The sequence below is a fragment of the Lytechinus pictus genome, chromosome 2 (genome assembly GCF_037042905.1).
Source record: "Lytechinus pictus isolate F3 Inbred chromosome 2, Lp3.0, whole genome shotgun sequence".
NCBI lineage: Eukaryota > Metazoa > Echinodermata > Echinoidea > Temnopleuroida > Toxopneustidae > Lytechinus > Lytechinus pictus.
Window position 1 is genome coordinate 371,420 of NC_087246.1, and position 27,236 is coordinate 398,655.

Sequence of the window (27,236 nt, forward strand, 5' to 3'; positions counted from 1 at the left end):
AAATATTTCTTTACATTCACTTTATGAAATAGCCCTCTGTTACCAGGTATGTAAAATCCACCCTGATAATTCAACATGAGCTAGCTTGTAATCTGGACAATCTTTCTCCGGTACCATCTATCAGCAGAACTGTAGTGACAGGTTCAATTCATTTTTTTTTTTCAATTCAAATAAGCATTTATTTTCTTCCATTTCATTACGTTTTTCGTTTAACATCAATAAAATATCATACAAAAATCAATTTGTTATGAAAAATATAAATATGTACATGTTGGGTTTAAAGAAGAAGGCGTATACCCTAAAAGCTGAGGCTTGTGTCGGGATACGCCTATAGACAAAAATACAATACAATTAACAATACAAAGGAAAGAGCAGAGAAAAAAAAGAGAAGGAAAGGGAACGAGAAAGGGAGACGTGAGCGGAAAGGCGGGCATGAATGAATGTGCCTGTTCATGTGCCTTCCCGCAAAAGACAATTCCAAAGAGAACTTTAATAAAATAATTTAATATGATTAAAGTCCTCTTCAAATACCTGAAACTGGAAACATGAGAATGATAAAGGGGGAAATGAGAAGATGGTTCTTACCTGAATAACTCTCATATTTAGCCCTGTTTCCTGTGCGAGTTGTTCCCTGATATGACGAGTTGGTTTGGGTGTAGCTGCGAATGCTGCCTTGAGTGTTTCTAACTGTTTAGCCTTAATGGTGGTTCTAGGTCCTCTTCTCTTAGCCCCACTTACTGGAATCCCTGTCGTGTTTTCATTCTCCCTGTTTTCCAATCCATTATCATGATTGTTGTTGTTGTTGCTGTTGTTATTGTTATTAATAATGTTAGATGCCTCCTTGACACGATCTATGTCATCCGGGGTCGAAGCAGTAATGACACCAAGAGATGGTGACGTCACATCACTTTCTGCTTCCAGTAGACTCATATCTTCAGTGCTTGGACTCTCTGGAGGTGAACTTGAATCGTGACTGGAGAGGGCAGTATTGCAGGACCCAGGAGGTTTGTTGAAATGATCATTATCAGGGAGCTCTGGTCTTCTTACTGTAAAAGAAACAAAACAAAATGGTTTATGATTAATACACGATAATAAGTTGAAAATGAACATAAACGAATGATAAACTTTTTTTGACAAAAAATAAAATTTAGTATGTGCAACGCCAAGGGCTTAATATTGTGATATGCAAGTTGTTTTCTCCCCCCCCCCCCATCTCTCTCTCTCTCTCTCTCTCTTCCTCTATTTGATATGAGTCAATATACATAAACTCTGTCTAAAATACTGGTCACTAAATACAAAGGTATATCATACGCATTTACGTTTGATTTGTTTCATTTCGGCCTCTCGTGTCACCCACTACGAATCAGACGATGCGCAACCATGATGAAAATTGATGAGATTAAGGTTTTGATATTAAACAATGCAATTTAAATAAAACAACAATAGGGGTACGTCCTCGCTCAGCCATTACAAACATCACCACTGTACATGATCTTTACCCAGACGAGTAGCTACAATGGTCACGTGTTAAGTGTTATTGCACGCCAATTTATCAATTAAGGGAAGGGAAATGAAGGGGAAAGAGACAGAGTGATGAATTGATATCACTCTCTCAATTAATCATCAAATAAACTCATATAGCGCTAAAATGACTTTCTTATTACTTTCCAACTGCAATGACCGAGTCCTTTTCTCCGTAAACTTGTTTCTAATGTACATTCTTTAAAGTTGCTTTCAGTGGAGTAAGCTATTTTGTCGTTTGTAGATTGTTCTTGAAATGTGATATCTTCTTTTGATTATCATACTTAATATTCCTATATCGATATATACATTTTGAAAGAAAACAAATCAAAATATAAGGTAGTGAGTGACTGGATATCTAAGTCTAGATGGGGAGGTCGATGTACTATCAGCCTATGGCTCTGTGAGAAGGGTCTGGGTAGGCAGAGGGGAAAACGCGAGAAAAAAAAGAGGACGCATAAATATTAAATGAAATATTCAGGAGCATAATCGCATAAAATGTCCCCGTTGCGGGTTAGGGTGGAAATTGTGAAAACCATAAGCATGATAAGACGCAAATAGAGCTAATGATGAGACGATAAAACAGTTACTATGTAGGCAATATAATCAGGCCTGTGCAGGGATGAGTGGTTTTAATTCTATAGTCCCACACATTGCAACTGAAAATGCTGCGGTGAATAACTTAATTTCATTCGTAATGGGTTTTGTTGTTTGTTTTGTATATCAATAACTCCGATGAAAAAAAAGCTAAACAACTAGATCGAAAATAAAAAAAATATATAAAGAGTTTATAAAACAAAATATATAACCATGCCCATTTGTTTCCTAATTTTACAAAGATCTGGCAACTTTCATGCAGTTAGGCCAATATTTCAGGGGGAATAGTTTCACTCTTTATATACATGCCATATGACATATATGAAGTGTGTTCGGTTTGAGTAGATGTCTGCAACAATCCCGCTGAGCCGAAGATGATCGGAAAACTGAACAGAATTAAGCTGAAGAAAACCGAAGGGAGCCGAAGAGAGCCCTATAACCGATAACAGGTCAAAGAAATCACATATAAGGAAGGCAAGCATACAGACGATAGAGAGTGATGAAAAGCTAGAGTAGTATGATCGTGTCTTTGCCGCAGTAACAAACTTGGTCAAGTTTCCGAAACTAATATATCATCAAGTCGGCGGGCGCCCTGGGTAGCTTTGCTACTTCTGTTGGCGGCTAGCTTTTATACGGACTTAACTACATGCTATCAAATACAACCGCATTATAAGCATAACTCCGTTGTTTTGTTTGTTGTTTCTTTCATCTCAAATCTCATTCTTTCTACTACACTTGTTCATAATACCATTTTAATGCATATTTCCTATATCTGAACACTCATTTTTCTTAACAAATTTTACTCTTCCACCTATTTACTTCGTCAAGATTTGGCAGAACATTGAGTTACCTATATATCTTAATATCCTATACATCCCCTCACACACACACACACTCTCCCCCCTCTCTCTCTTTCTCTCTATCTGTCTCGTTCCTCCACCCCCGTCCATTTCGTTTCCTATATAAGAGTTGTCATGAAATGAAATTGCTCATTTTAACGCCTCTTCCCATCGGTTGTTTTCCATATTTTTGACATATTTTCGGATATGAAGGGAAGATAAGATCACGGAGAGGTCAACGAGAAGAGAGAAATTATTTCCATTACAAGTGATGAAAACTTTTGACTATTAAATGTAAATATGCCCTTTCAAAACACCGCGCTCACCGTACGTTAATGGCATCTTAAATTCTTTTTCAATGAAGAAAGGGGAGTGTAAAGGAAGGAGAAAATAAAATAGTACAGAAGGGAGAGGTAGAGAGAGAGAGAGAGAGAGAGAGTGAAACAGAGAAGGAGAGAGGGGGGTAGAAGATTTTTTTTTAATAAGACGAGCATATAAGTGGATGTATAAGGAGGGTGACATAAAAAAGGGCACACGATACAGATTATCCTCTTAATCTTTTAACGTTTGGCTGAAATCTGCAGGATTCAAACGTTCCCTCAAAGTTTCTTATAGTTCCTTGAGAGATTATAAATCATTTCTAAAAGCTCTTACACGCTTATGACTTTACTCTAGAAAAACCCTCGTCAAATCTGTTGAAAGATATTTTATCTTAAGATTTCTTTCAAAATGAAGAACTACACAAGTATTTTATACTTTGAAAAAACCTACTATATGCCTCTCATTTGTAATAACAGTATAGGAGTTACTCGTTTGTATACTTTAAGTGTAATAGGAATGAATATACCTGGTTACTATATCCTATAAATCACCTATAATCATTATACGGTCATCTAGTGGTACTAAGAGATAAACTCAAACATAGAGCTAAATAAGCAATACATGTATTACCACTTAAGAATCACTGATAATTCAGTGTAAGAAAGGAGATTTCATGTCTTTCCTACAACCAATGACTTAATGAAAGCTAATTTTCAGCAAAGATTAAGAAAATGAATGTTGGATGAATGTTGTAAATGTTTCACATATTTGTGAATCTCGTCACAACATAGAAGAGCATTGCAATATGTGGGTAGATAGTCTTCTATGACGGAAGAGTACTCCAGAGATTAGAACAGGCCTTCTCTCTCTGCATTATTCAGCGATGAAAATGAGTCAATTATTAATTCGTATAGGGACCCAGGTGGCGAAGACTATGGGGTGATAAGCCTCTAGCAGTCAGCTATACACCAATACAACCCTATCAAACTAGATACTCTCAAATATGGATCATAATAATATCACTTCTCTATGGTTCTTATATCAACCCATTTCAAAGCATCAACTTCAGTTCACGTATCACATTATTATTTCTTATTCTTTTCTTAGTAAGATTAGTCATCAATTATAATTTTCAATATAATTTCGAGTAGTGCTACTCGCAATCTTACTAGCAAGGTTTATACTGCTGCTCTGGTTCTAATACTATCTTGAAGAAAAACTGTTGGATTGATACGACTAAAAATTCAAATTATTACCAATACCGCAACTACTCCTATATATACTGTAATATCAATTTTACTTTTGGTTGCTAGTAATCATTAAAAAATAGCCAATTTCAAATTTAGAAGCGATGCACATGTCATCATGTTTTATACACCTTTTCGGCGAGAACTCGAAATGTCACATTTTCTAATGTTCAGTAGAATAATGACCAAAATTATAAGCGACTAGTTACCTGATTAGAGCAGTAAAGACTAGTCACACACTACAGTGGGTAGTATTAATAATTCATCTAACAAATAAAGACATCATGGCAATGAAACGTTAAAATGCTAGTGACAGAGAACTAGAAATAACCGCCAAGTTTTAGTTCAGACAGAATGTGGAAAGACTCACTTTGGGATTAAAACTCAAGAGATTTGACATACATCATTTAGGTTCCACGATGCAGTGAGAATTGAAGATGTACATTAAGCATAAACAATCAGATTCAAGCATTAAACTGTGTCTGTGACACACACCATACCCCCAGGATATTCTCTCATTTATACTATAATCTCCTTTATTTTAGCTCGATTGATGTCATGCGTTAAGGAATGATAATGCAATATGACGTTAAATACTCATGCGATTTATAAAATATAGGACGGTGAGCTTCAAGACATCAATGTGCCCAATCCAAAATAAAACATAAATAGCTTGAGGACAAGCATGAAAGCTGTTGGAATCTATACACATAATATATAGATTGACTACACTTAGAACTGTATGAAGGGAACTAACGTCTACTTAGCTCAAGTAAAATGACGCCACATCTCAACCTATACCAACAATATTCAAAGCATAGATAATGCAATAAGATCCTGGACGTGGGGCTGAGTATTTCCGATTGATTACATTGATTATTGTGTGTAATAAAAATCAATCTCACAATCTATTGGTAATATGTGTATCCTCAGGCAAAAAGCGCTTTATAAATCCAGCTATTATTATTATTATTTATGTCTCGGGACTCTAACTAAATGTGTAGAGGAAGAAATCGAACTTTAAGAAATCCATTACAAAACTGATAAATTATGCATTCAAGTACACAAACACGGAAACATCCCAGACATGACTTGTGGATTAATTATTGAATATAAAGGATCAGGCATATATGCACTTTAAGGATCATATATGCACTCAAGCACCGGAGATCAGACTTAAGTATAGATCAGAGAGGCACTACAACAAATACATGGCATGCCATGAAAGGCCTTAATCTTGAAGATAATATCATTTTGACTTCTACATGTATGTCTACAGTACCAAGTTGTATGATGAGTGTTATTTAAAGGTCAAGTCCACCCCAGAAAACTGTTGATTTGAATAAATAGAGAAAAATCAAAAGAGCATAACGCTGAAAATTTCATCAAAATCGGATGTGAAATAAGAAAGTTATGACAATTTAAAGTTTCGCTTATTTTTCACAAAACAGTGATATGCACAATTCAGTGATATGCAAATGAGGCAGTCGATGATGTCCTTCACTCACTATTTCTTTTGTTTTTTATTGTTTGAATTTTACAATATGTCATTTTTTACAGATTTGACAATAAGGACCAACTTGACTGAACCATATATTATTAAACAATGCTAATTCCACATCTTCAGGGAGAATTTAATCGTATTTCACTTGACACCGAGGAGCAAATTAGAATATTTCATATAATAAAATACAAAAGAAATAGTGAGTGGATGACGTCATCAGTCTCCTCATTTGCATACTGACCAGGATGTGCATATAACTGTTTTGTGAAATTAAGCAAAATTTTAAAATGTCACAACTTTCTGATTTTACATCCGATTTTGATGAAATTTTCTTTGTTATGCTTGTTTGATTTTTCTCTTTTAATTCAAATAAACTTTTTGTTGGGGTGGACTTGTCCTTTAAAAAAAGTAGTGGCTCTATAGGCATGAAAAGCACGCGGTATCTTTTTTACAAGACTTATCTGAAAGCACCAGACGTAAACGACAAACGGTATGAATTAATCCAGTGGCAATAGATACCTTTAATTCCTTTGGGAACCTCTGATGACATCCAATTCAAGGAGAATAATAAGTTTGAAACCAATCGTCAGGTGACAACAGGTTACTCTTGATGAATGTCACAATCACAGCGCCCCCTACCGAGGAGGATAGGTTCGTACAATGTGACATGTCACTCAAAGTGGTCCTTCCACAAAAACCTATATAGGCCTAGATATAAAAGCACAAAGGTTTAGCAGTGATCCGGTTCTCAAAGCTGAAGAACCCAGATGAAGGGTTCTAAATCACTTCTGGAATGTACACTTCTATATTAAATTATTCATTAATTTCTCGTACCTTTTCCTTCTGATAGAACATGTGGTCTATTGACACAATTATAGTAGTTTTAAAAGATTTACAGATTTTTAAAGATCAAAAGATTTTTTTGAACCTTAAAAGATTCCGTCAGACTGATGGTGATGTCATTATAGCGTTCGTCATTTCAAAAAATGATTCATTATATCAAAATAATAATACAAAAAGGATAAATATCTCTTTTTTTTCATAAAAAAGATGAATACCTCATTTTTTAAAGACCAAATTGTTACAAAACTACTAATATTTTAATGAAGATTAAAGCATACATGAACACAATGACAAAAAGATAGAAAGACGGGTCTTTCATGCATGCCTGTCAAAGGACACATATATTTCTAGTTTCCCTCTCGAGATAAAAGGGGGACAGATGCGGTGGAAATGTGACAAACCGCATGTCAGCTGCTCTAAATCAAGTAACCGGACAATCGTGTCAGAAAAGAAACGATGATGATGATGATGACGATGACTCTGAATGATCAGCATAATCATTGTTATGATTGTATAATGATGATATAGATCTTTTATAAGCGTGGGTCACTACTATTCTAGTTAATTTTTACTACGTTATATTTTATGAGTGTGTATATCGCATGACGGAAAAATAAGAAAACAATTATGAGATAAGTATTAATTGCCTCCATTGAAATACTGAGAAAATGATTTGACTAATTGGTTGTAAGAACATCATTATGATTACCACATTTTTGTAAAAATGCAAACTCATTGAATGATTAATAATTGTACCCATTACTAAACCTTAATAAAATTTGTAATTTTATGTTGATTAATCAAGAATACAACAACGTGTGATGCAAAAAATAACAAATCTGCATGATGAAGATAAGTGGAACAAAATAATTTATACTCATGATATAAAATACAATAATATACCATCATATTTCAAGAATATACATTATATCCTCAAAAGACTTGACTTGAGCTCCGATACTTTCGCAAGAGTTCTTAAGATATAGCTCATGTAGATACAAGGATGATAATGGTTTTGCATGGTGCAGACATTTCTGTTCGATATATTAGTGAACCAAGTTATGGACATAATTGTAAATAGCACGTCTACATGTCAATATCAGTTGGAAGCTAAAATCATGGGGCTGCATGGAAGGAGTACATCATTTTGGAAAGTTAACTCTATATATTTGGCACAGCTTCTTCTTCTCCATCTTGTAAAATCTTATATGATATAATAGCTGTGTTCATGTATGCTATAGAAAGAAAATATAAAGAAATGTGTGTGTCTGATGCGGCTGTTTGATGAGTCGACCTTGTCTGTTCATGTTGGCCCCGGTGTGCCCGGCGGGTGTGAGAGCAAGGTAGATACCCATGACCTTGGTTTGTCACATACATCAAGCATCGGGTGGGTCAACCAGCAGAACATGACTGACATATTGCACATGAGAGATTGATTAAGAAGTTACCTTCCTAAAGCGATGATACGAAGAGGATGAATAATAAAAGGAGCACTATGCATACCGAGTGGGTGCAGGAGAATGAATTGACATCATCATCCCAACATTTATTATCTGACGTTCAATTCCTCAACCAACTGACATTTGATATTCTTAAACCAACCACATTACATGGCAATATATCAACTTGGTTATTAAAAAGGTTGAACGTCAACTCATTTTCAATCTTCAAATCTTAAGCTGTATAGACCAGTAGCGGATCCAGGGGGCACATCCGGCCAGTGCCCCCCCCCCCCCCTTTGAGAACCCTAATTAAAAATCTTAATGTAAATATGCCGTTTTTACCCGAGTATCCCCCCCCCCCCCGATAGTGAGGACCTTTTTATTTTATATTTTATTTTTTTGCTTGTCAAATTTTCATCGGGAAAATGTGCCTCCCCTTTTGGAAATTCTTGGACCCGTCTCTGCTTATGACTACATTCACATACACTCATAACATTTAACCAGAACAATGAGAACAATATTTGAATACTTTTTTACTCGTGTTCGGCATTTCAGTTTCTGCATGTGGGTCGCTAAACATGCAAATCTCTAGTGCTATGTCACTCTAATGTAACTTCAGGATAAATCTCTCTCCATTAAGTGAGGATTATTAATGCAAGGAATTATAACATTTTCCTGAAAAAAATAACAACAGAGAATGTAAGGTAGTCCATGGTATGCAAAAGGGATTATACAGACGAAGTGTTTATGAGCACCGAGCTTTAAGAGCCTTATAAGACCCCATCATCCACATCTTATTATCATATCTTTTACAAGTCTGTTTCTTCCAGCATAAAATATCAAAGAGAATCTTGGGAGCCGAACTATCTTTCCCACGACAGAGAGGTGTATAATCTAAGGTCTTATATAACAGATTTGTATGTACCTCGTAAGTGCTCCTCAAAATTCAAACTTTGACGTAACGTTAAAGTTGAGCTTCCTTCATCTCACTGGGAGGCGGTTTTACTAAAATCTTCAGCAAAGTCGACAAGTTTTCTGAATCTTAGATTGATATAATTTCATCTGATGTAAGTCTAAAAATTATTATTATCATCATCATCATTATTATTATTATTCTGAAAATGACCACGCAAACGAAAAAGAGTCAATCGAAGAATACATTTTAAAGCGAAGGCCTATTCCAGCGTGTTGAACTTGCCCGCCAAACTCTTAGATTGGAATCGAGTTTTCAGGGCCGTTCCGATTCATGCTCTTACGTTATGTCGCGATCGCAGTGCACTCGGCACGTTTTACATATGCGATGTTACACCTCTTTTCAGGATTATTATACGACACGCCAAATAAAATGACCAAATACGTTACCTGTCATTTCTACTGCGATTTGGTAGGTTTGCCGTACTAATTCGTACCGTTTTGTATGTTTGAATGATCTTTCGTATAATGGGGAATCCCAGCAGATGTGCATTATTACTATTTCTAGAAGGTCGGCACCTGGGACGCTAATGATATACACGAGAATCGCAACAGAATTGTATTACGTGTCTTTCACCTAACCATGGTAACTGATCTGCCAACTAGAAAGAACCATGAAACGTTCTCGTTCTCGTAATAAAAACGCAGTAAGTACTTAACCTGGACATGAAAGTGAAATAACCATCATCGTGCCCTTTTACGCTTTAAAACATATAAAATATGATGTTGACTTGAACTATGTTATTGTCGTCTTCTGTTCTTTGGTCATGGAATGTAAGACCTATCATCATCCTACTACCTCCAATCATCACAAAGTCACCGCCTAAAATCGCATCACTTTTAAAGCTTTCATCGATTGGATACATTTCTTTCGCCGACATGACACCTACATCATTACGTAAGAAATTGATTTTTAGATGTGGTTAATCGGTCAAATGGCTAGCAGTCTATTCTAAATAGTAAATAGTATAAAATGTTATTTACGATAAAAAAAAACGTATATCTAAAATATTTTATGTATATTATACGGTTCTAAACATTACAGACCGGGATTGGAGTTTCCAATATGGTCTTGTGACAGGCTACAGAATGCAGTGTATTAAAATAGTGGTGATTGTATAGGATTCACTGGCCGTGATCACCGATCAAAATAATGACATAAATGTTGCCGCGAGACTCATGACCAACAATCCCCTGATTGATATAGGACATAACACATACTTTTAAATCTTTTCTCTTAATTTTGAGTACTTTTTTTGTCTATTTCATCGTATATGGTGAACATTTGTTCTTCGGCGAGGAGGTCGCCCTGAATACAACGACCTCATGTGTGTTGACCCCATATCGGATCAATTATTGTCTGAAGCACGTTCGACTAATTGAAAGTGGGCTAGTCTCAATCGGCAGTAAATGAATTAATGATCGAAACCGTGTCTAACATACAGCTATCCCTTCGCTAATTCATGGCGGGTTTAAATCTTTGATCTATTTTCTGTTCAAGCTTTTCAGTCGTGTTGCAACTTAGGAAAATGTGTATTCTCCGTGCAAAAGGTATTAACTTCCAGTGGTTCCCAAACGTAATGATGTCATATTATGCTAATATCTACAGGGAAAATGTTTGTATAAATTCATAATCTATCACTTTCCGTCTGAACATGAAAATAAATGGAAGTTAAAATGAAAATTCACATTTTATTGTTACAAATTAAATCTCAAAATAAAAATACTAATATTGTTTTCCCCAAAATAATGGTGGGCCCGGCAGCCACTGTGCAGCGCCCGATCGACGGAGCTCTATCTAGATAAATGACACCACGGCAGCCACTGTGCAAAGCCCGATCGACGGAGCTCTATCTAGAAAAATGAAACCAAGGCAGCCACTGTGCAACGCACGATCGACGGAGCTCTATCTAGAAAAATGAAACCAAGGCAGCCACTGTGCAACGCCCGATCGACGGAGCTCTATCTAGATAAAGCCCCTTTCACAATTGACGTACGACCATTTGCGACCTTTTGGTCGTGCGACAGGCTGCAACAGGCACCAATCGCTAGTCATCTTATAAGATCGCACAGAGGCTTTCACAGTTGCAACAGCTGTCGTACAACAAAAACAACCAGTAAACCCCGATGCACGAGTATGTCGCATATGCTCGTATTGTGCTCGTGCGATCACATGCGAGTGTTGCACGAGGGATTGCGAGTGGAACGGTCGCATACATGCGAATGAAACGGTAGTGCAATGTTGTAAGCCGTTGCGATCGGTCTTGCAACAGTCTTATGGCCCATTTTATTATCGCAACCAGTCGCAAGACAGGTCTCTGTACATGTAGGTCGCTAGCACATGTGCAAGTGTTGTACGACCTCCAGTCGAGTAAATGCGACTACTTTGTTGTGCCACCTCTCGCACCAAGTCGTGCAACGTTGAACAACACTCCCACGATGATCGCCCGACCGATGGTACGACCCCGGATACGAGCTGATGCGAGTGAATCGATCGTATTTGATCGCGTTCGTATTTTGAACATGTTCAAAGTTCAGATGTGACCAGTCACGACCACCTCGAGTTCGTGCGACCGTCTACAACGACCGCGAGTGCTCGCAAGTCACCAAGAGATCGATCGTGCAACAACAGGAAAAAACTGTTGCAGGCGGTCGTAAACTGGTCGGATGTCAATTGTGAAAGGGGCTGTACGGTCGCATACATGCGAATGCAACGGTAGTGGAATGTTGTAAGCCGTAATTTCGATCGGTCTTGCAACAGTCTTATACTATCGCAACCAGTCGCAAGACTGGTCTCTGTAGGTATCTAGCGCATGTGCAAGTGTTGTACGACCTCCAGTCGACTAAATACGACTATACGTAGTTGTGTCACATTTCGCACCAAGTCGTACAACGTTGAACAACACTCACACGATGATCGCCCGACCGATGGTACGACCTGATACGACCCCGGATACGAGCTGATGCGAGTAAATCAATCGTATTTGATCGCGTTTGGATTTTGAACATGTTCAAATTCAGATGCGACCAGTCACGACCACCTCAAATTCGTGCGTTCGTCTACAACCACTGCGAGTGCTCGCAAGACACCAAGAGATCGATCGTGCAACAACAAGAAAAAACTGTTGCAGGCGGTCGTAAACAGGTCGTACGTCAATTGTGAAAGGGGCTTAAATGACACCACGGCAGCCACAGCGCAACGCCCGATCGACGGAGGTCTATCTAGATAAATGAAACCAAGGCAGCAACTGTGCAAAGCCCGATCGACGGAGCTCTATCTAGATAAATGAAACCAAGGCAGCAACTGTGCAAAGCCCGATCGACGGAGCTCTATCTAGAAAAATGAAACCAAGGCAGCCACTGTGCAACGCACGATCGACGGAGCTCTATCTAGAAAAATGAAACCAAGGCAGCCACTGTGCAACGCCCGATCGACGGAGCTCTATCTAGATAAATGACACCACGGCAGCCACAGCGCAACGCCCGATCGACGGAGCTCTATCTAGATAAATGACACCACGGCAGCCACTGTGCAACGCCCGATCGACGGAGCTCTATCTAGATAAATGAAACTAAGGCAGCCACTGTGCAACGCCCGATCGACGGAGCTCTATCTAGATAAATGACACCACGGCAGCCACTGTGCAGCGCCCGATCGACGGAGCTCTATCTAGAACAAGTGGAATGCCTCTGGCCGTCTCACCTGCATCACGCGATTCAATATAGCAGCAGTGCTGATTTTGAAAACTACTATAACTCGCACAAGATGTTCAGTGATACTTGGTTACTCTTATTTCCACGTTTTATGAACTAGACCAATACACTTATAGAGATATGATGGCAATTCAACAAATACCCCCAACGTGGCCAAAGTTCTTTGACCTTACATGACCTTTGACCTTGATCATGTGACCTGAAACTCGCACAGGATGTTCAGTGATACTTGATTACTATTATGTCCAAGTTTTATGAACTAGACCAACACACTTTCAAATTTATGGCTGTAATTCAACAAATACCCCAATTTGGCCAAAGTTCATTGACCCTAAATGACCTTTGACCTTGGTCATGTGACGTGAAACTCATGCAGGATGTTCAGTGATACTTGATTAACCTTATGTCCAAGTTTCATGAACTAGGTCCATATATTTTCTAAGTTATGATGGTAATTCAACAGATACCCCCAATTCGGCCAAAGTTCATTGACCCTAAATGACCTTTGACCTTGGTCATGTGACGTGAAACTCATGCAGGATGTTCAGTGATACTTGATTAACCTTATGTATAAGTTTCATGAACTAGGTCCATATATTTTCTAAGTTATGATGACATTTCAAAAACTTAACCTTAGGTTAAGATTTTGATGTTGATTCCCCCAACATGGTCTAAGTTCATTGACCCTAAATGACCTTTGACCTTGGTCATGTGACATGAAACTCAGGCAGGATGTTCAGTAATACTTGATTAACCTTATGGCCAAGTTTCATGAACTAGGTCCATATACTTTCTAAGTTATGCTGTCATTTCAAAAACTTAACCTCAGGTTAAGATTTGGTGTTGACGCCGCCGCCGCCGTCGCCGTCGCCGTCGGAAAAGCGGCGCCTATAGTCTCACTCTGCTATGCAGGTGAGACAAAAATGAAACCACGGCAGCCACTGTGCAACGCCCGATCGACGGAGCTCTATCTAGAAAAATGAAACCACGGCAGCCACTGTGCAGCGCCCGATCGACGGAGCTCTATCTAGATAAATGAAACCACGGCAGCCACTGTGCAGCGCCCGATCGACGGAGCTCTATCTAGATAAATGAAACCACGGCAGCCACTGTGCAACGTCCGATCGAAGGAGCTTTATCTAGATAAATGACACCACGGCAGCCACTGTGCAACGCCCGATCGACGGAGCTCTATCTAGATAAATGAAACCACGGCAGCCACTGTGCAACGCCCGATCGACGGAGCTCTATCTAGATAAATGAAACCACGGCAGCCACTGTGCAACGCCCGATCGACGGAGCTCTATCTAGATAAATGACACCACGGCAGCCACTGTGCAACGCCCGATCGACGGAGCTCTATCTAGATAAATGAAAAGAAATTGTTTGTCTCTGAATCTATGACGAGAAAAAACCTAAATATTTCCTCGATAGAATTCAAATATCGGCCAAATAAGTCCAGTTTTAACAAAAACGAGAGGAAACAAAAATTTCAAGAACTTTCATTAGAAAATAATGTAGGTCTAAGAAAGGAATTGTAAAAAAAGAAAGAAAATGAAGAATGAAGAATTACGATAAAGATCCTATTCAAGTGGAAATTTAATGATATTTTAAAAGTCTGACCGCGACTCCTTCTTATAACAATTACGGGGCGGGAAAGGAGTTATAAGTCTCTGTCGGGAGACAGTCAACGAACAGTGTGAACCAGCATGAAACAGAATAAGTTTGAATCAAATCACTTCAGTAACACTGTCCAACTTGCGATGTTGGAGTCATGGTATATACTTTGTAGTATGACCACGAATAGAAGGAGATTGAAGTCACCACCTTGGTGATCTATTAAATCGGTCATGAAGGTCTGTTCTCGTTAAGAGCTATCATTGGTGTATTGCTCCAATTCACAACACTCGCTGGGAAGTATTTTTCATTGCTTATTATATCTTATTTGCCACCATACCGCGTAGTTATTAGGTTGAATTGGTGTGTTTATGATGTTGATTTAAGCAGGGATGGCGTTAATATTCGTGGTGTGAAGGAATGGTGTCTCCTTTCACCTCAAATACATTTCACAAGATGAAATCTCACATCATTTGATAGAAAGTAGTGGTGGTAGTAGTAGTAGTATAGTAGTAGTTGTTGTAGTAGTAGTAGTAGAAGTAGTAGTACGTAGTATAGTAGTAGTAGTAGTTGTAGTAGTAGTAGTAGTAGTAGTAGTAGTAGTAGTAGTAGTAGTAGTAGCAGCTGTTGTTGTTGATGATGTTATTGTTCTTCTTGTTGTTTGTTTCTTGCTTTGTTTTGTTGTTGCTGTTGTTGTTTTTCGCTGTCGTTGTTGTATAATATAGAATGGGGGTGTAGCAGCAGTATAACACCATATTGCCAGTCCGAATTAAAGAATATATAGATATGCTGGTTTTCTATTTTTGCCTTTTTTCTTCTCTTCCTCCTCCCCGTCTTCTTCTTGTTGTTCTTTTTCTTCTTCTCTCATCTTTCATTTTAGACATTCTCTTCTTCTTTACCCTTTAGTGCATGTTTCAATTGAGAATCACGCCTCAGAATATGTCATTTTTATAACGTGATTTGTGCGCAGTCGGCACCGAGAGGTCAGGCTAAGAACCATCATAGCGGTAAAGTTCAAAGACAGCTATGGCTTAGGTCATTGTACATAGTAGCATGGCCAAATCACCGAGTGAACAACTCAAATCTTGTAGCTTCATGATGGTGATGACTGCTAAACGGCTCCCTCTGGACCCAAATATAAAAAAAGAAATAGTTTTCCCTTCTCGTCTTAATATTCCTTGATTTTACTCTTTCTGCAAGAAACGTTTGTCTGGAAATTGCGGTAGTATCACACACCGAGAAGTGTGTCATAACCCCAGGCTATGTGTTTACCCTCTTATCCATTAGCCTTTTTGTCTCTCATTTTTTCTTAAATCATATTTGTTTCATCTGGATTAATATCAAAGACAGTGCCATCTTTATCATGTAATCATGTAGATTTAGAACAACATAGGCTCAGGCTGAAAATAAACTCAATAAGTCCTTGATTCAGGGAATGATTCTCGGCTGCTTCATATACAGTATACATGCCAAGAACAGATAACACCTCGACAACGATATTTCCACTTTCAAACTATTGTGCTTCCATCTTAATAAAAACAATATATGTAGGCCTACATTAGTTGAAAATACATAGCTAAATATAATATCATCATGATAAAGAGAGTTTGTAATGCATAAATAATGGAAACGCCTTTACGTGTTTTAAAAGAAAATATTTGGCTTTGAAATATTTACTCGAAAGAAATTAGATATAAGAAATATTATTTTTGCGTCATTTTACAATTCCAGTGATCGCAAACAATTGTTGCGCAATTCCTCCCTCTCTCTCTCTCTGTCTGTCTGTCTCTCTCTCTAACTTTCGACTCCCGTAAAATGTCCGGCGTCAATATTCCTTCAAAGGTGCTTTTACAAACCGTACATTTGCAAGAGTTTATCTGCACTTTACAAGTGACGATCGGGATAGTTTTATAGGTCGGTGTAAACTCGGTTTCTCTTACAACGTTTCTTTCTCTTTTCTTTTTTCGACAACTTATGTGTATGCATCTGTAAGAATGGGTGCAGGCGGCACACTTCACAAAGAAAAAGGCACAAGGGTGGAGAAAGGAGAGGTAGAAGGGAACCCTTTTTATTCCTTTTTAGAGACTGGAGACGGTATTCCGAACGACCGCACAACGCCGTCGTCTGGTGTTTGCAGTAAAGCTATGAATTTTGGTCGTATTGTCCGGCTTGGCTCGACTCTCAATCTCCGTGCCCATAGCAAAGTCACGATCATTCCTATTATTACTAACAGTACTAACAGGGGTAGAGAATGATCGATAATGTGGTTGTTTAGGGTCGGATAAACGATCAGAAAGATGGAAGAGAAATGTCATCATGTGCGGATGAAAGAAAGGAATGAAATATTTAGCACGTTTCGAGAGAAATGATAGACGACGACATAAGTAGATGGTTATAAACTATTTTGATGTAAGAGAGCAAACAAAAAACATAAAGATAAACAGACTTCATGCAATAACAAATGTATAGAACGATGGTAGAGATACTGACAGCCATAAAAAGGAAAATGATAAGGGGAAGAATGAGAAAAGGAGTAAAAAGGAAGGGAGATATTCTCTCTAAGGTCTGTCTTTCATTCGTCGAGACACGATTGTCGATTTTTCTTCCCTTGGGCAGTCTGCTGACAAGCTCCGGAAACAATCAACATATCGATACTTCCTGACTACGTCCTCGTACCCTCCTCCTTCATCACAATTCCCTTTCGCCACCCCCCCCCCCCTCCTCCACCTCCTCCTCCTCCTTTCTCCTCCTCATTCATTCCACCCACTTATCTCACTCCGCTTTCTCCTCCTTTCATCAACAATGTCTTCCTTCTTTCCCCTTTCTCTCTTCCTCATATTCTCCTTTATGTACAAGTAAAAAAAATCAATATTTAAGAGTATAACGTTTCATAAAAACATGTACATTTCTTGGATACTGTACTAAAATACAACTACACGTTTAGATTACATAGAATATGATATGAACGGGCATTTTCATTATCGATTTTTTTCTAAAGTTTTCTTTGTCAGTAGTGTTTCTTGAAGTAAATAAATAGTAGTTTTCACTGAAACTAATTTGTTCTGAGCCAACTAGATGCAAGGATTTCAGTAGCTTATAATAGTTGTCAGTTAAAATCACTTATTATTGTTTTATGAAATGTGTCCTGGTTGATATTGATGGTGCTTGAATCACTACGACTGACTTGAAGAAAAATGGCAAGGGATTAATCAAAATGAACAAGAAAAAAAACATTAGAATTTTTTAGTCTTCAAAAGTCACAAATCATTCTACAGAGACGAATCTCGATGAATGTGTCAAGAAAAGAATACAAGTAATCATTTTTTTTTTAAGAAATAAAAGGAAAAAAGGGACACCATTGTGATATACTCTCACGGACTTGAACTCTATTCCAAACTTTTTTTTTTCTATCTCAAATCTCGATCTGGTATTGACGTTGATTTCTACGTCAAAATGTGACAAACATGCAAAGTCGTATAAGAACGGATAGACGGATATCATTTGCATTTTAATATTTGACTGCCAGGATGGTTGATGAATCGAACAACAAATCGAAGAAGATTAAAGCAAGATGAAGAAGATGTCTTATCATCATTCATTATAATCACCATCCACATGGACATGCCATCTCCAGATACACGCTCCTATTCAGATGTTTGTTTTCTTATTAGTATTAAGTCCTCAAAATACTGCAAGATATCTATATGAATTATTATAATAATCATCGTCTATTTCAAATATTAATCATTTCTCCACCAAATTTTTCTCTCATCCCTCTCTCTCTATCTATCTACCCCTCCCTCTCTTTCCCTCTCCCTCCCCCCCCCCCTCTCTCTCTCTCGCCCCTCTCTCTTTTTCACACACACACACGCACTCTAACTTATGATATTATAACACTGAAATCAACATAATATACGAATTTGCAATTGTTCGTAAAATATACCGATAAGAGAAATGGTTCTTTCGGATAAATTTTGTTTTCGCTTAAAACACAATGAAGAATGTACCACTTAACTTAAAATCCAAATATTCAACTGCAAAAGAAAAAAAATCCAGTTTTATTTTCAACATCCCTATAAAGCTCAAGAAGACTCATTCCACCCTTATCATGCCGCTTCAGCTCCTTATTGAAATTGTATTTTTTTTTATCTTTAACTTTATTTAATAAAACTTAGGGAGCAACACATTCATTAATAAAAAGTGAAGTATTTCAGAAGGTTAAGTTTTATTCTCTTTATTATTCTATAACATTGATACTTGATCATGTTAGTGTCAATCTTACTCTTACCTATTCAAAATAAACGGGCTCTTAGATAGGATTAAACATTTGTTAATAATCCTTGATGACGTCATAGAACATACAAATACCATGAGATATAACAGTCTCCATCGGACTGTTTGGAGTTGGTTGGGGGTTGATTTACGTCTCAACATCGAAGTAAATCCATGTCTCACTGAGACATAACCATGAAAACGGAGTACAGGTTTATACCACCATTCTTCGATACCATTCATCGACAATTAATCAATTTAAATCTTTAGAATTCTGTTAAGCAATCTAATATTGAATTTTCCGCTGTAGTTCTCATTCGCGTATAGACTCATCCGTCTGCTTGAAAATAACTAGGTCGATGTTTGCTCCAAACCCGTTAGAAATTTCTAATTTTCGTCAGGTTGCGTGCGAATAGCTTTTTATTTATCATGCAGGAAGCTTTCATATTTTTGAAAATAATTCGACTTTTCCCCAGTATCTAACGCATTTGTAGATGTTATATCTTTCTATTCTCTCCTAGTTTATGAGTACTACATTTTCATCACATTACGCGGGAGCGCAACAGCGTATCAGAATCGATGTCATTTAAAGATGAAATACTTTATGAAAATCAGGGACACCAAGACCCACATTTCTCCAGTACAATGGCACTAATTTTGGACATAATTTCGTCAAGTAGTAGGTCTTTTTTATTTATATTACACGATGCAGAGCAAGAATTGTGCAGAAGTTCTTTAGAAATCATGTATCGCGCCTCTCGGAGCGTTAACGAGGATGTTATTACATTAGCCGATGTGCTCCGATTGTCTACCTATACCCACATGCATCACCTCTTAAATACTGGTCAAGTGCCATATATTGACAGCACTCTTTTTCAATATATTCTATCCTTGATATTTCAGTCATACTCTTCTGCGCTCACAGCCTGTGATATTCATATAATAATAAATCTATAAGGAAATTATTGCACCTTTGAGTACACATTAATATGTCAAAGCATTATATCGTGGTTGAGTTTCCTCTTTTGGCATCACTTGAGAAGACAAGAACATGTTTCAAGTATAATAAGACCAATATAAGGTTAATTAAAACAAATCTTGCATACTCATGATATTGCCTTATTGATATATCTCATACACAAAAACTCATATAAATGTAATTCCCTCTGATAACTTTTTACATTTATAAAGCCCGCTTAGCTTTTGGTAAAGGGTAAGTACATGTGAATTTAAAAAGTCATGTATTCTCATATAAAGTTCCAATATTACAAACGTGTAATTTTTCAACAATTAAAATTCAAATTTGGCATCTAACACCCTCTCTCTGTAATGTTGGTTTTATTTTACTCAACAATTACCGTTATTTTGAGCACTCACTTAACACATTGAATTATCAGATATAAGAAAGCTATAGACAAAGACTATATTCTGAAATACTCATCACATCCCATGTCTGAGGATGGGTTTTATCAAAACGAGAAATATTTTATTTTGAGCGGGCATTGGATTAAAACAAATTTTGATATAAAATCGGGAAATTTTCTCCAATAAATACATTTTAAAACATTAAATCCTTCCAATCATAATTATAAATCTAGTTTTGGATTAAAATATTGACATGCACTTTCGAAGGATTTACCAAAACTAAAAATACGTTTTAAGGCTATTCATCTGATTTTACTTTAGTTGACTAAAATATCATTTCATTTTGTAAGTATTCATTTTGATATTAAGCTTACGCTCCAGACATGGAACAAGCGCCCCAGACCTAATATTTATTCAACAATTGTATCACATGGCGTTACTATCATGTATTGTATTAACATGTATGGTATCCATCAACTCGACCAGCCACACGCAGTGCGACTCGCCATCATTAGTCTCCCATTCATCGACCCTTTTTCCCAAACCGTCCATCCTAGTACAGTTCCTGCATTTGATGTGAAACACATAACAGTTCAACAAACTAGAATTATTTCAGGTACGTGACACTTCCGTTCATTCTTTACATTGAATTTGTATTTATTTGATAAGACCCTTATGACTTCAGTATTTTGAACAAATGCAATTCTTTAAATTCCCTCTATAAAAAATGTAGTGGTAATTATTTATGTGAATTATCAGAAATAAGAATAATACAAATCTCACGTAACTTATGGTTAATGTCAGTATGATATTTTATCATAACAAGTGAAAATATTTGAAAAAGGTTTTAAAAAAAAATTAATACAGTGAATGATATTTAATAGCAAAAAAAAAATATTCCAGAAGAAATAGGAGAAAAATAAAAGGAAACTAGTAAAATATTTGACAATATAAGTAAAAAAAAGTACTTGATAATAATTTTAAAAAAGGAAGAAAATTTGAAAAGAAATACAAACAAGAGCAAATGCTTTTTCTTCTATATCAAATAAGAAGTAAAGGCCTGGTGCAATATAAGATACTGAAAAACCGTAAATATGAAGACTGGGTAAAAGCCTTCATACTCCTCATCACTTCACCCGAATCACCCGCTGTGAGACTGACTCGCGCCCACAAACCTAGCGTCACCCGCTCAGCGTCTATGCTGTCTACATCAATTCATGTGACTTCGTTTGATGATTACGACACATCAAACTCTTTCTACGATAGATCAACTTATCATACCTCCTTGGTATCTAAACAATAATAATGAGGACATATTAGTGCCTTTTTTCAAAATTATTGACTCCGCATGCAATGCATATAATGCTAATCACACACAAAATATTTTACTAAATAAATAACGGGAACAAGTATAATTATATTCTTAACACCTCCTCCCTCTCTCATCTATCTTCCATTTTCCATTCCAGTTGTGGGCGGTCGTTTTTTCCTGGCGCTAGCACCAATAATACTTATACACAATTATGTCAAAATTTAATTGTTATAGTTTTCGTGTAGTGTGTGTGTGTTTTAGTTCTTACTTAAATAAAATCATGAAAATAGACCACAGTACTTCCACTAAAGGGCCTATATATATTCAACATCATTCTCATGACTTCCTATGGGCCGATATCTATTGTTTCTTTTTAAGTGATAACATACATCAATATACAAATTAACAATGAGTTAACAAACATATTGAGAAGAATTTAACACATATTTTCTGAAGATAATTTGGACCTGTTTCTTGGGTTCGATTTATCTGTATATAGGCCTATAAAAAGTAGATTTTTGGTTCATATACATTAATGTTCACAATAATCAGATAAAACCTGCATGTTTATACATTTTCAAGCAGAGTGAGCAAATATATTTGAAATCTGAATATGAATGAATCCGACATGATTGTGTATGGAGGGAGCTTGCTGTCCCCAATACATGACTGTGAACATTTTGAAAAGGAATATTGCCTTATTATTTCAATTATTTTTCATCTATTTGATCAGGCGTCAGTTTTGCGAAAATGACTTTATTTGTACAAGGTGTTGATAATTCCAGATGTGCCTCTTAATTAAAATTGCTCAATATGTAAACAAATAATATTGATCGCATTTCCGATCGGCTTTTCGACTTTTCAACTTGCGATCTATATTATATACATGCGTTTTTTTCACAAAAGGAATCAATGAAAATGAAATGAAATAACTCGATTTCATGGGGAAAACAAGTGAGCTTGCCACTCTACGTAGGGTTTTATTTCCTTCTGTTTTCCTAAAAATAAGCTAATAATCATACTTGTGTATAATGAATGTAACATGGATATTCATCACTATATTATATTCACGTGTGATTTGGATTAATTGATATGGAGACGACTCCTCATGAAACCGTTGTATATTTGTTTGTTTACTGATTGTTCACTTATTGTGAGTAAATTTTTATTGTCGCTTATTTATTAAACCTCTTTATTCGCCTAACATATTCAACAATAATTGCGTATTCAAGGGGTATATTTCTTCATATCGGGCCTGCATATCCACGATGTCGAATACCACTACTTTAACGATACTTATTAGGTCGATAATTAACAGCCGCAATTATCATTTTGTTTTATATTTCCTTGATCATAATATGTATGAAATGTTTATTTGAATGAATAATAAAGACTACTACAAAACAAAATTAACTTTTAGCTACAAAAATATATATATAAACATATTTAGAAAATATATTTGACGTTGATGTTATATACCAAAATAGTACAGGCTACCTCTCCGGATTCTTTTTTTCTTCTTCTTCTTCTCTTCTTTCTTTCTTTCTTTTGAGTGAATGTTTGCGCGCGACCCCTCTGTAGCGAGACTCTGTATATCGTGAGGCGGAGACACAGCGAGCGTCACAGGAGCTGTACCGGCGTACGTTTGATGTAGCGTACCGATGTTTGGACAACGTGCTAGGCCAAACACTCTACAATATTGTCAACGGGACATCAATAGCCCTGAACTTCTGCCCCTTTAACAAACCAAACTCCTCCCTTTACTCCACCTACCCCCTCCTTCTCCTCCTCCTCCCCCCTCCTCCTCCTCCCCCCTCCCCTCCTCCCCCTCCTCCTCCTCCTCCTCCTCGTCTTCCTTCACCTCCTAATTCATTCGAGTCATTCCTTCGAGAGATTTGACACACTCTATTATTTCATATATTTTGCTATATTAAGGCCTAAGGAGCAAAGAACGAGGGTGATAAGTCTCCATCGTTTAAAATAATACGTAATATGGAACGAAATCAACATCAAGTCCATGTGATGTAACAAGACGCAAGCTATTGGTTAACAAGCTCTGGTGGAAAAATAATAATCGTTAAAGATGCAGATATTATACAATAGTTTACTAGTTGAACCTATCCCTGACAATGGGAAAGATGTCAGGAAACATCCACTAAACCCCTCTGTGAAACACAATGGCTCCCACTGGTATCACTACATGTTTGTTGAAAGGGGCGACTCTGTCTCGCAATACTATCCGAGTTTGGTTACGATCGAGTTTAAACAGTGAAACTGAACAAATACATACTAAGCACAATGTCACGATTGCATAAAAACCTCAAAGGAACCAGCTTAAATATAAGCCATTTTCTTCATTTGTATATTATATCTCACCCCGTTTCCAAGATTGTTTTTTGTGAATATTTTGTGTATCAAAAGGACTTAATATTGACTAATCGTGTATGTTAGCAAGAGGGATCAATAGTACATATCAACTTTATTGCCTTCACTCACGGAGGGTGGGCGGTAACATCACAGTTTAACTTTTAATGTTCAGAAAACATGAACTGGTTGCAAACAACACATAAAGTGAAGAATAAATGTATTTGTTCATAGTTTATTTTATATAAATAAAAAAGCAAACAAAATCAGTACAAATCTTAATCATTCTCAAGTTATCATCTTTTTCCAACTTTGCAACATATAACATCTGTATCTATATAACAGATTAGCTGACATAATCTTGTATAGACAAACATCCAATCGAAATAGATCAAATCTGCTTTATAATGTGACGAATGTGATATCTTGTATTGGGAAATAAATATACTTTCAAAAAAAAATGGAAAAGGTCGACTTTTGATTATCCCAAAATATGCTTGTTTTAAGTACGCAATCGGATTGGAATGCGAGTCAATATAACCTTAGACTGTGGCGAGTGTACTTTTATGACAATTTGGCTATGACTTCCTGCACAGTAGGAGAAATCATGACAAATGCATGAGATTTCTAGCCATTCAAACCCCTTTCAAAAACACGAATCATCCCAAGTATAGTCTGAAGCTAGCCGACACATTCATAAGCAGACAATCCAAACCAATACTTGCTACAATCATGGCGTAAATCGTTGATAGATTGGCAATGTGCCGTGTCCTGTCATTTGCGCTTTAAATCGACAATCCTCTTGGCTTTTCTTTCTGTCAGTTTCTCTCTTTTTCATCAGGCATCATTATATTGATGAATGTTACAACATTTCTCTTTTATCATCTCTAAACCATAGGGGTGACGGGTCCAGGTGTTTACTTGCAAGGCAAGCATGAGAGCTTATTAGTGGGAACAACGTTCTGACCTGCAGAGATCTTACTCGAGATGATCAAAGTAGTTGAGTGGCCTCACACCATCATATCAAATTAATAAATATCGGCATCCTCTCCTTTTCCTTCTTAATTCCTGACATTGTAAATATGTATTTCCAAATCAAGTATTTTGAATCCTATTTAATTAAAACTGTTGATAATACAAGTACGAAATATTAAGACACGCCAAAACTAAGCAAAATTTGTACATGCGGGGCTTTAATAGTTGGCCACTACCTCTACTTTCTTTTTACGATGTTATGCCTTATCTTACCAACCTCTCTTATCGACATGAAAGTATTGTTTGAAGAGAGTTCCATACTACAATCGGCTTTGCCTTTTACATCTCATTTCATCCGAACCCCTCCCAAAATAGATGCCAATATTGGTAACCCCCAAAACCTTGGGAACCTATTCAAAATGTGCATGAATTTATTTCAACGCAAGCAATGATAAATTAAATAAGACAAACATGGGTGCAGTGTAGATGGTAGTTTATGTTAATGGGATTGTAAGTGTCCTTGACTTTGAGAAACTTTTCAATAAATTCTTGTTTCATTTCAAGCCTCACTGAAAAATTAATGATGTGATGGATTCATGATTCATTTCAATATTTTTGTATCGACCTTGGTGGGGTTTAATTTTATTATATTCAATTCTTTGGCAACGTAAACAGATATGTTCCGGCACATTTTGTATTTTGTTCAAACTGCGTATAATAAAAAAGCAATCACTCCGAATTCAAAGAATCAAGGTCAATAAGATGTATGTTTGGGCTCCATGCATCATTTCTATCAGTAATTCATTTCATACATCTCTCATGGCAATATTTAATTGTATTCAAGTGTGCCGTTACACTGGCATCAATATTTCCCGACATGAGGATTTTTTGGTTGTTTTGAGTAAGAAAGCAATGACCCATGTTTGACCACAGCCCACCTGTTCTTTCTTCTCCTTCCATGTTTCTACTTTTGTCTCTATTCGTTCCCTCGATCTGTGAAACGAGAAACTTGGAAAAGACAAATACACATCGGACAAGTGTTGCACGTACTGACTTTGTATCAATCTCATAGCCTCCTTCTTCCTTATTTATTTCTAACTCTGAAGTACACGGCCATCATTGAACTTGTGTATTTGTTGATCCCTGTCACTAAGGCAGAGTACAGTCAGAGGGGGTGTATTTTTGATAACAAGTATGAATAAAAACAACACCTTCGTTGATTCATGATAAATGTTTGTTGTTCTCTCCCATACACAGTTGAGTGATAAACAACAATTTATCGGTAGATGGTACTACATCCGTGGAATTCATGTTCCTATTCGCCCCCCCCCAAAAAAAAATCAAGTTTATAAAAATAATGCTACAGAAACATTAATGAAACCGACTCCAACCCGATCAAATCCATGGGATTATTTTAAACGGAATATCATCGGTCGGTTTGGAATCTGTTTCTCTGGTGTGACTGTATTTTAAGACTTACATTGGCACTTGGTGAGATAGTCTTCTTTACAGATGAACTGATTTTCATCAACCACGTAAAGTTCTTCACCTGTAGATAATTGTTTTCTACACACCATACATGTGAAGCAGTTGAGATGGAATACTTTACTCCTAGCTCTCCTCACCAGATCACTCGGTAGGATGCCTTGAAGACAACCAGCACACTTTGTCCCGTATCGTCTGGATAAAGAGGGGAAAAAGATTGTATTAACTTTAGTAACCATGTTAACACTTGATCATGTTGAGAAAAAATACTACAAAAGTCTCATTTACAAACACACAAAAATTTATTTCTACCTCCATGTTTAAAGTTATATGGATCTAGTCTGCTTGATTACCATATAGCGATATTTGAAATGCTTTGATTTCCAGTCCCGCCATTTTTAGTGTTGTCCTACAAACTCAGCGGTGTACCAAGCCATTACTATGGTAACAGCCTAGCCGCTGATCGGTGGCCCAATAACACGTTGGTCTGCTTTCATGCTTGACCTGAAGTCAGGAGTCTGTCATGGTTAACAGAGCCTTTAATCTCATAGGGACATCACCAATTACATACCTACATCCTTTAATGAATATCATTATACTTCATGACACTAGCATCAGTGATTCTGATTATTTTAAATGTATATGAAAGTTGAATACAATTTTTAAAGAAAGTGACTGAAATGCATCGATTTAAAACTTCATGACCGAGACTATTCATCATTTTAGCGATCTCAAAATATCTCTGCATTTTAACCTGGCTTCATTCTGTTCACTGACCATTGCCAAGTCCAGTTTTAATGTATATGAATATCACTTTTCGCCACCACATGACGTCAAAGTGTAGAT

At 36.9% G+C, this 27,236-nt stretch overlaps 1 protein-coding gene across 1 annotated transcript; it reads right to left on the reverse strand.

The window, feature by feature from the left end:
* Nucleotides 1-298: 298 nt before the first annotated feature.
* LOC135153329 (LIM/homeobox protein Lhx5-like) lies at nucleotides 299-26,984 on the reverse strand. The gene is made up of 4 exons (XM_064095890.1): nucleotides 26,962-26,984; nucleotides 26,386-26,585; nucleotides 586-1,046; nucleotides 299-328 (listed from the first exon to the last, which is right to left on the reverse strand). The coding sequence occupies exons 1-4, from the start codon at nucleotides 26,982-26,984 to the stop codon at nucleotides 299-301; spliced, it is 714 nt and encodes a 237-aa protein (XP_063951960.1).
* Nucleotides 26,985-27,236: the final 252 nt, after the last annotated feature.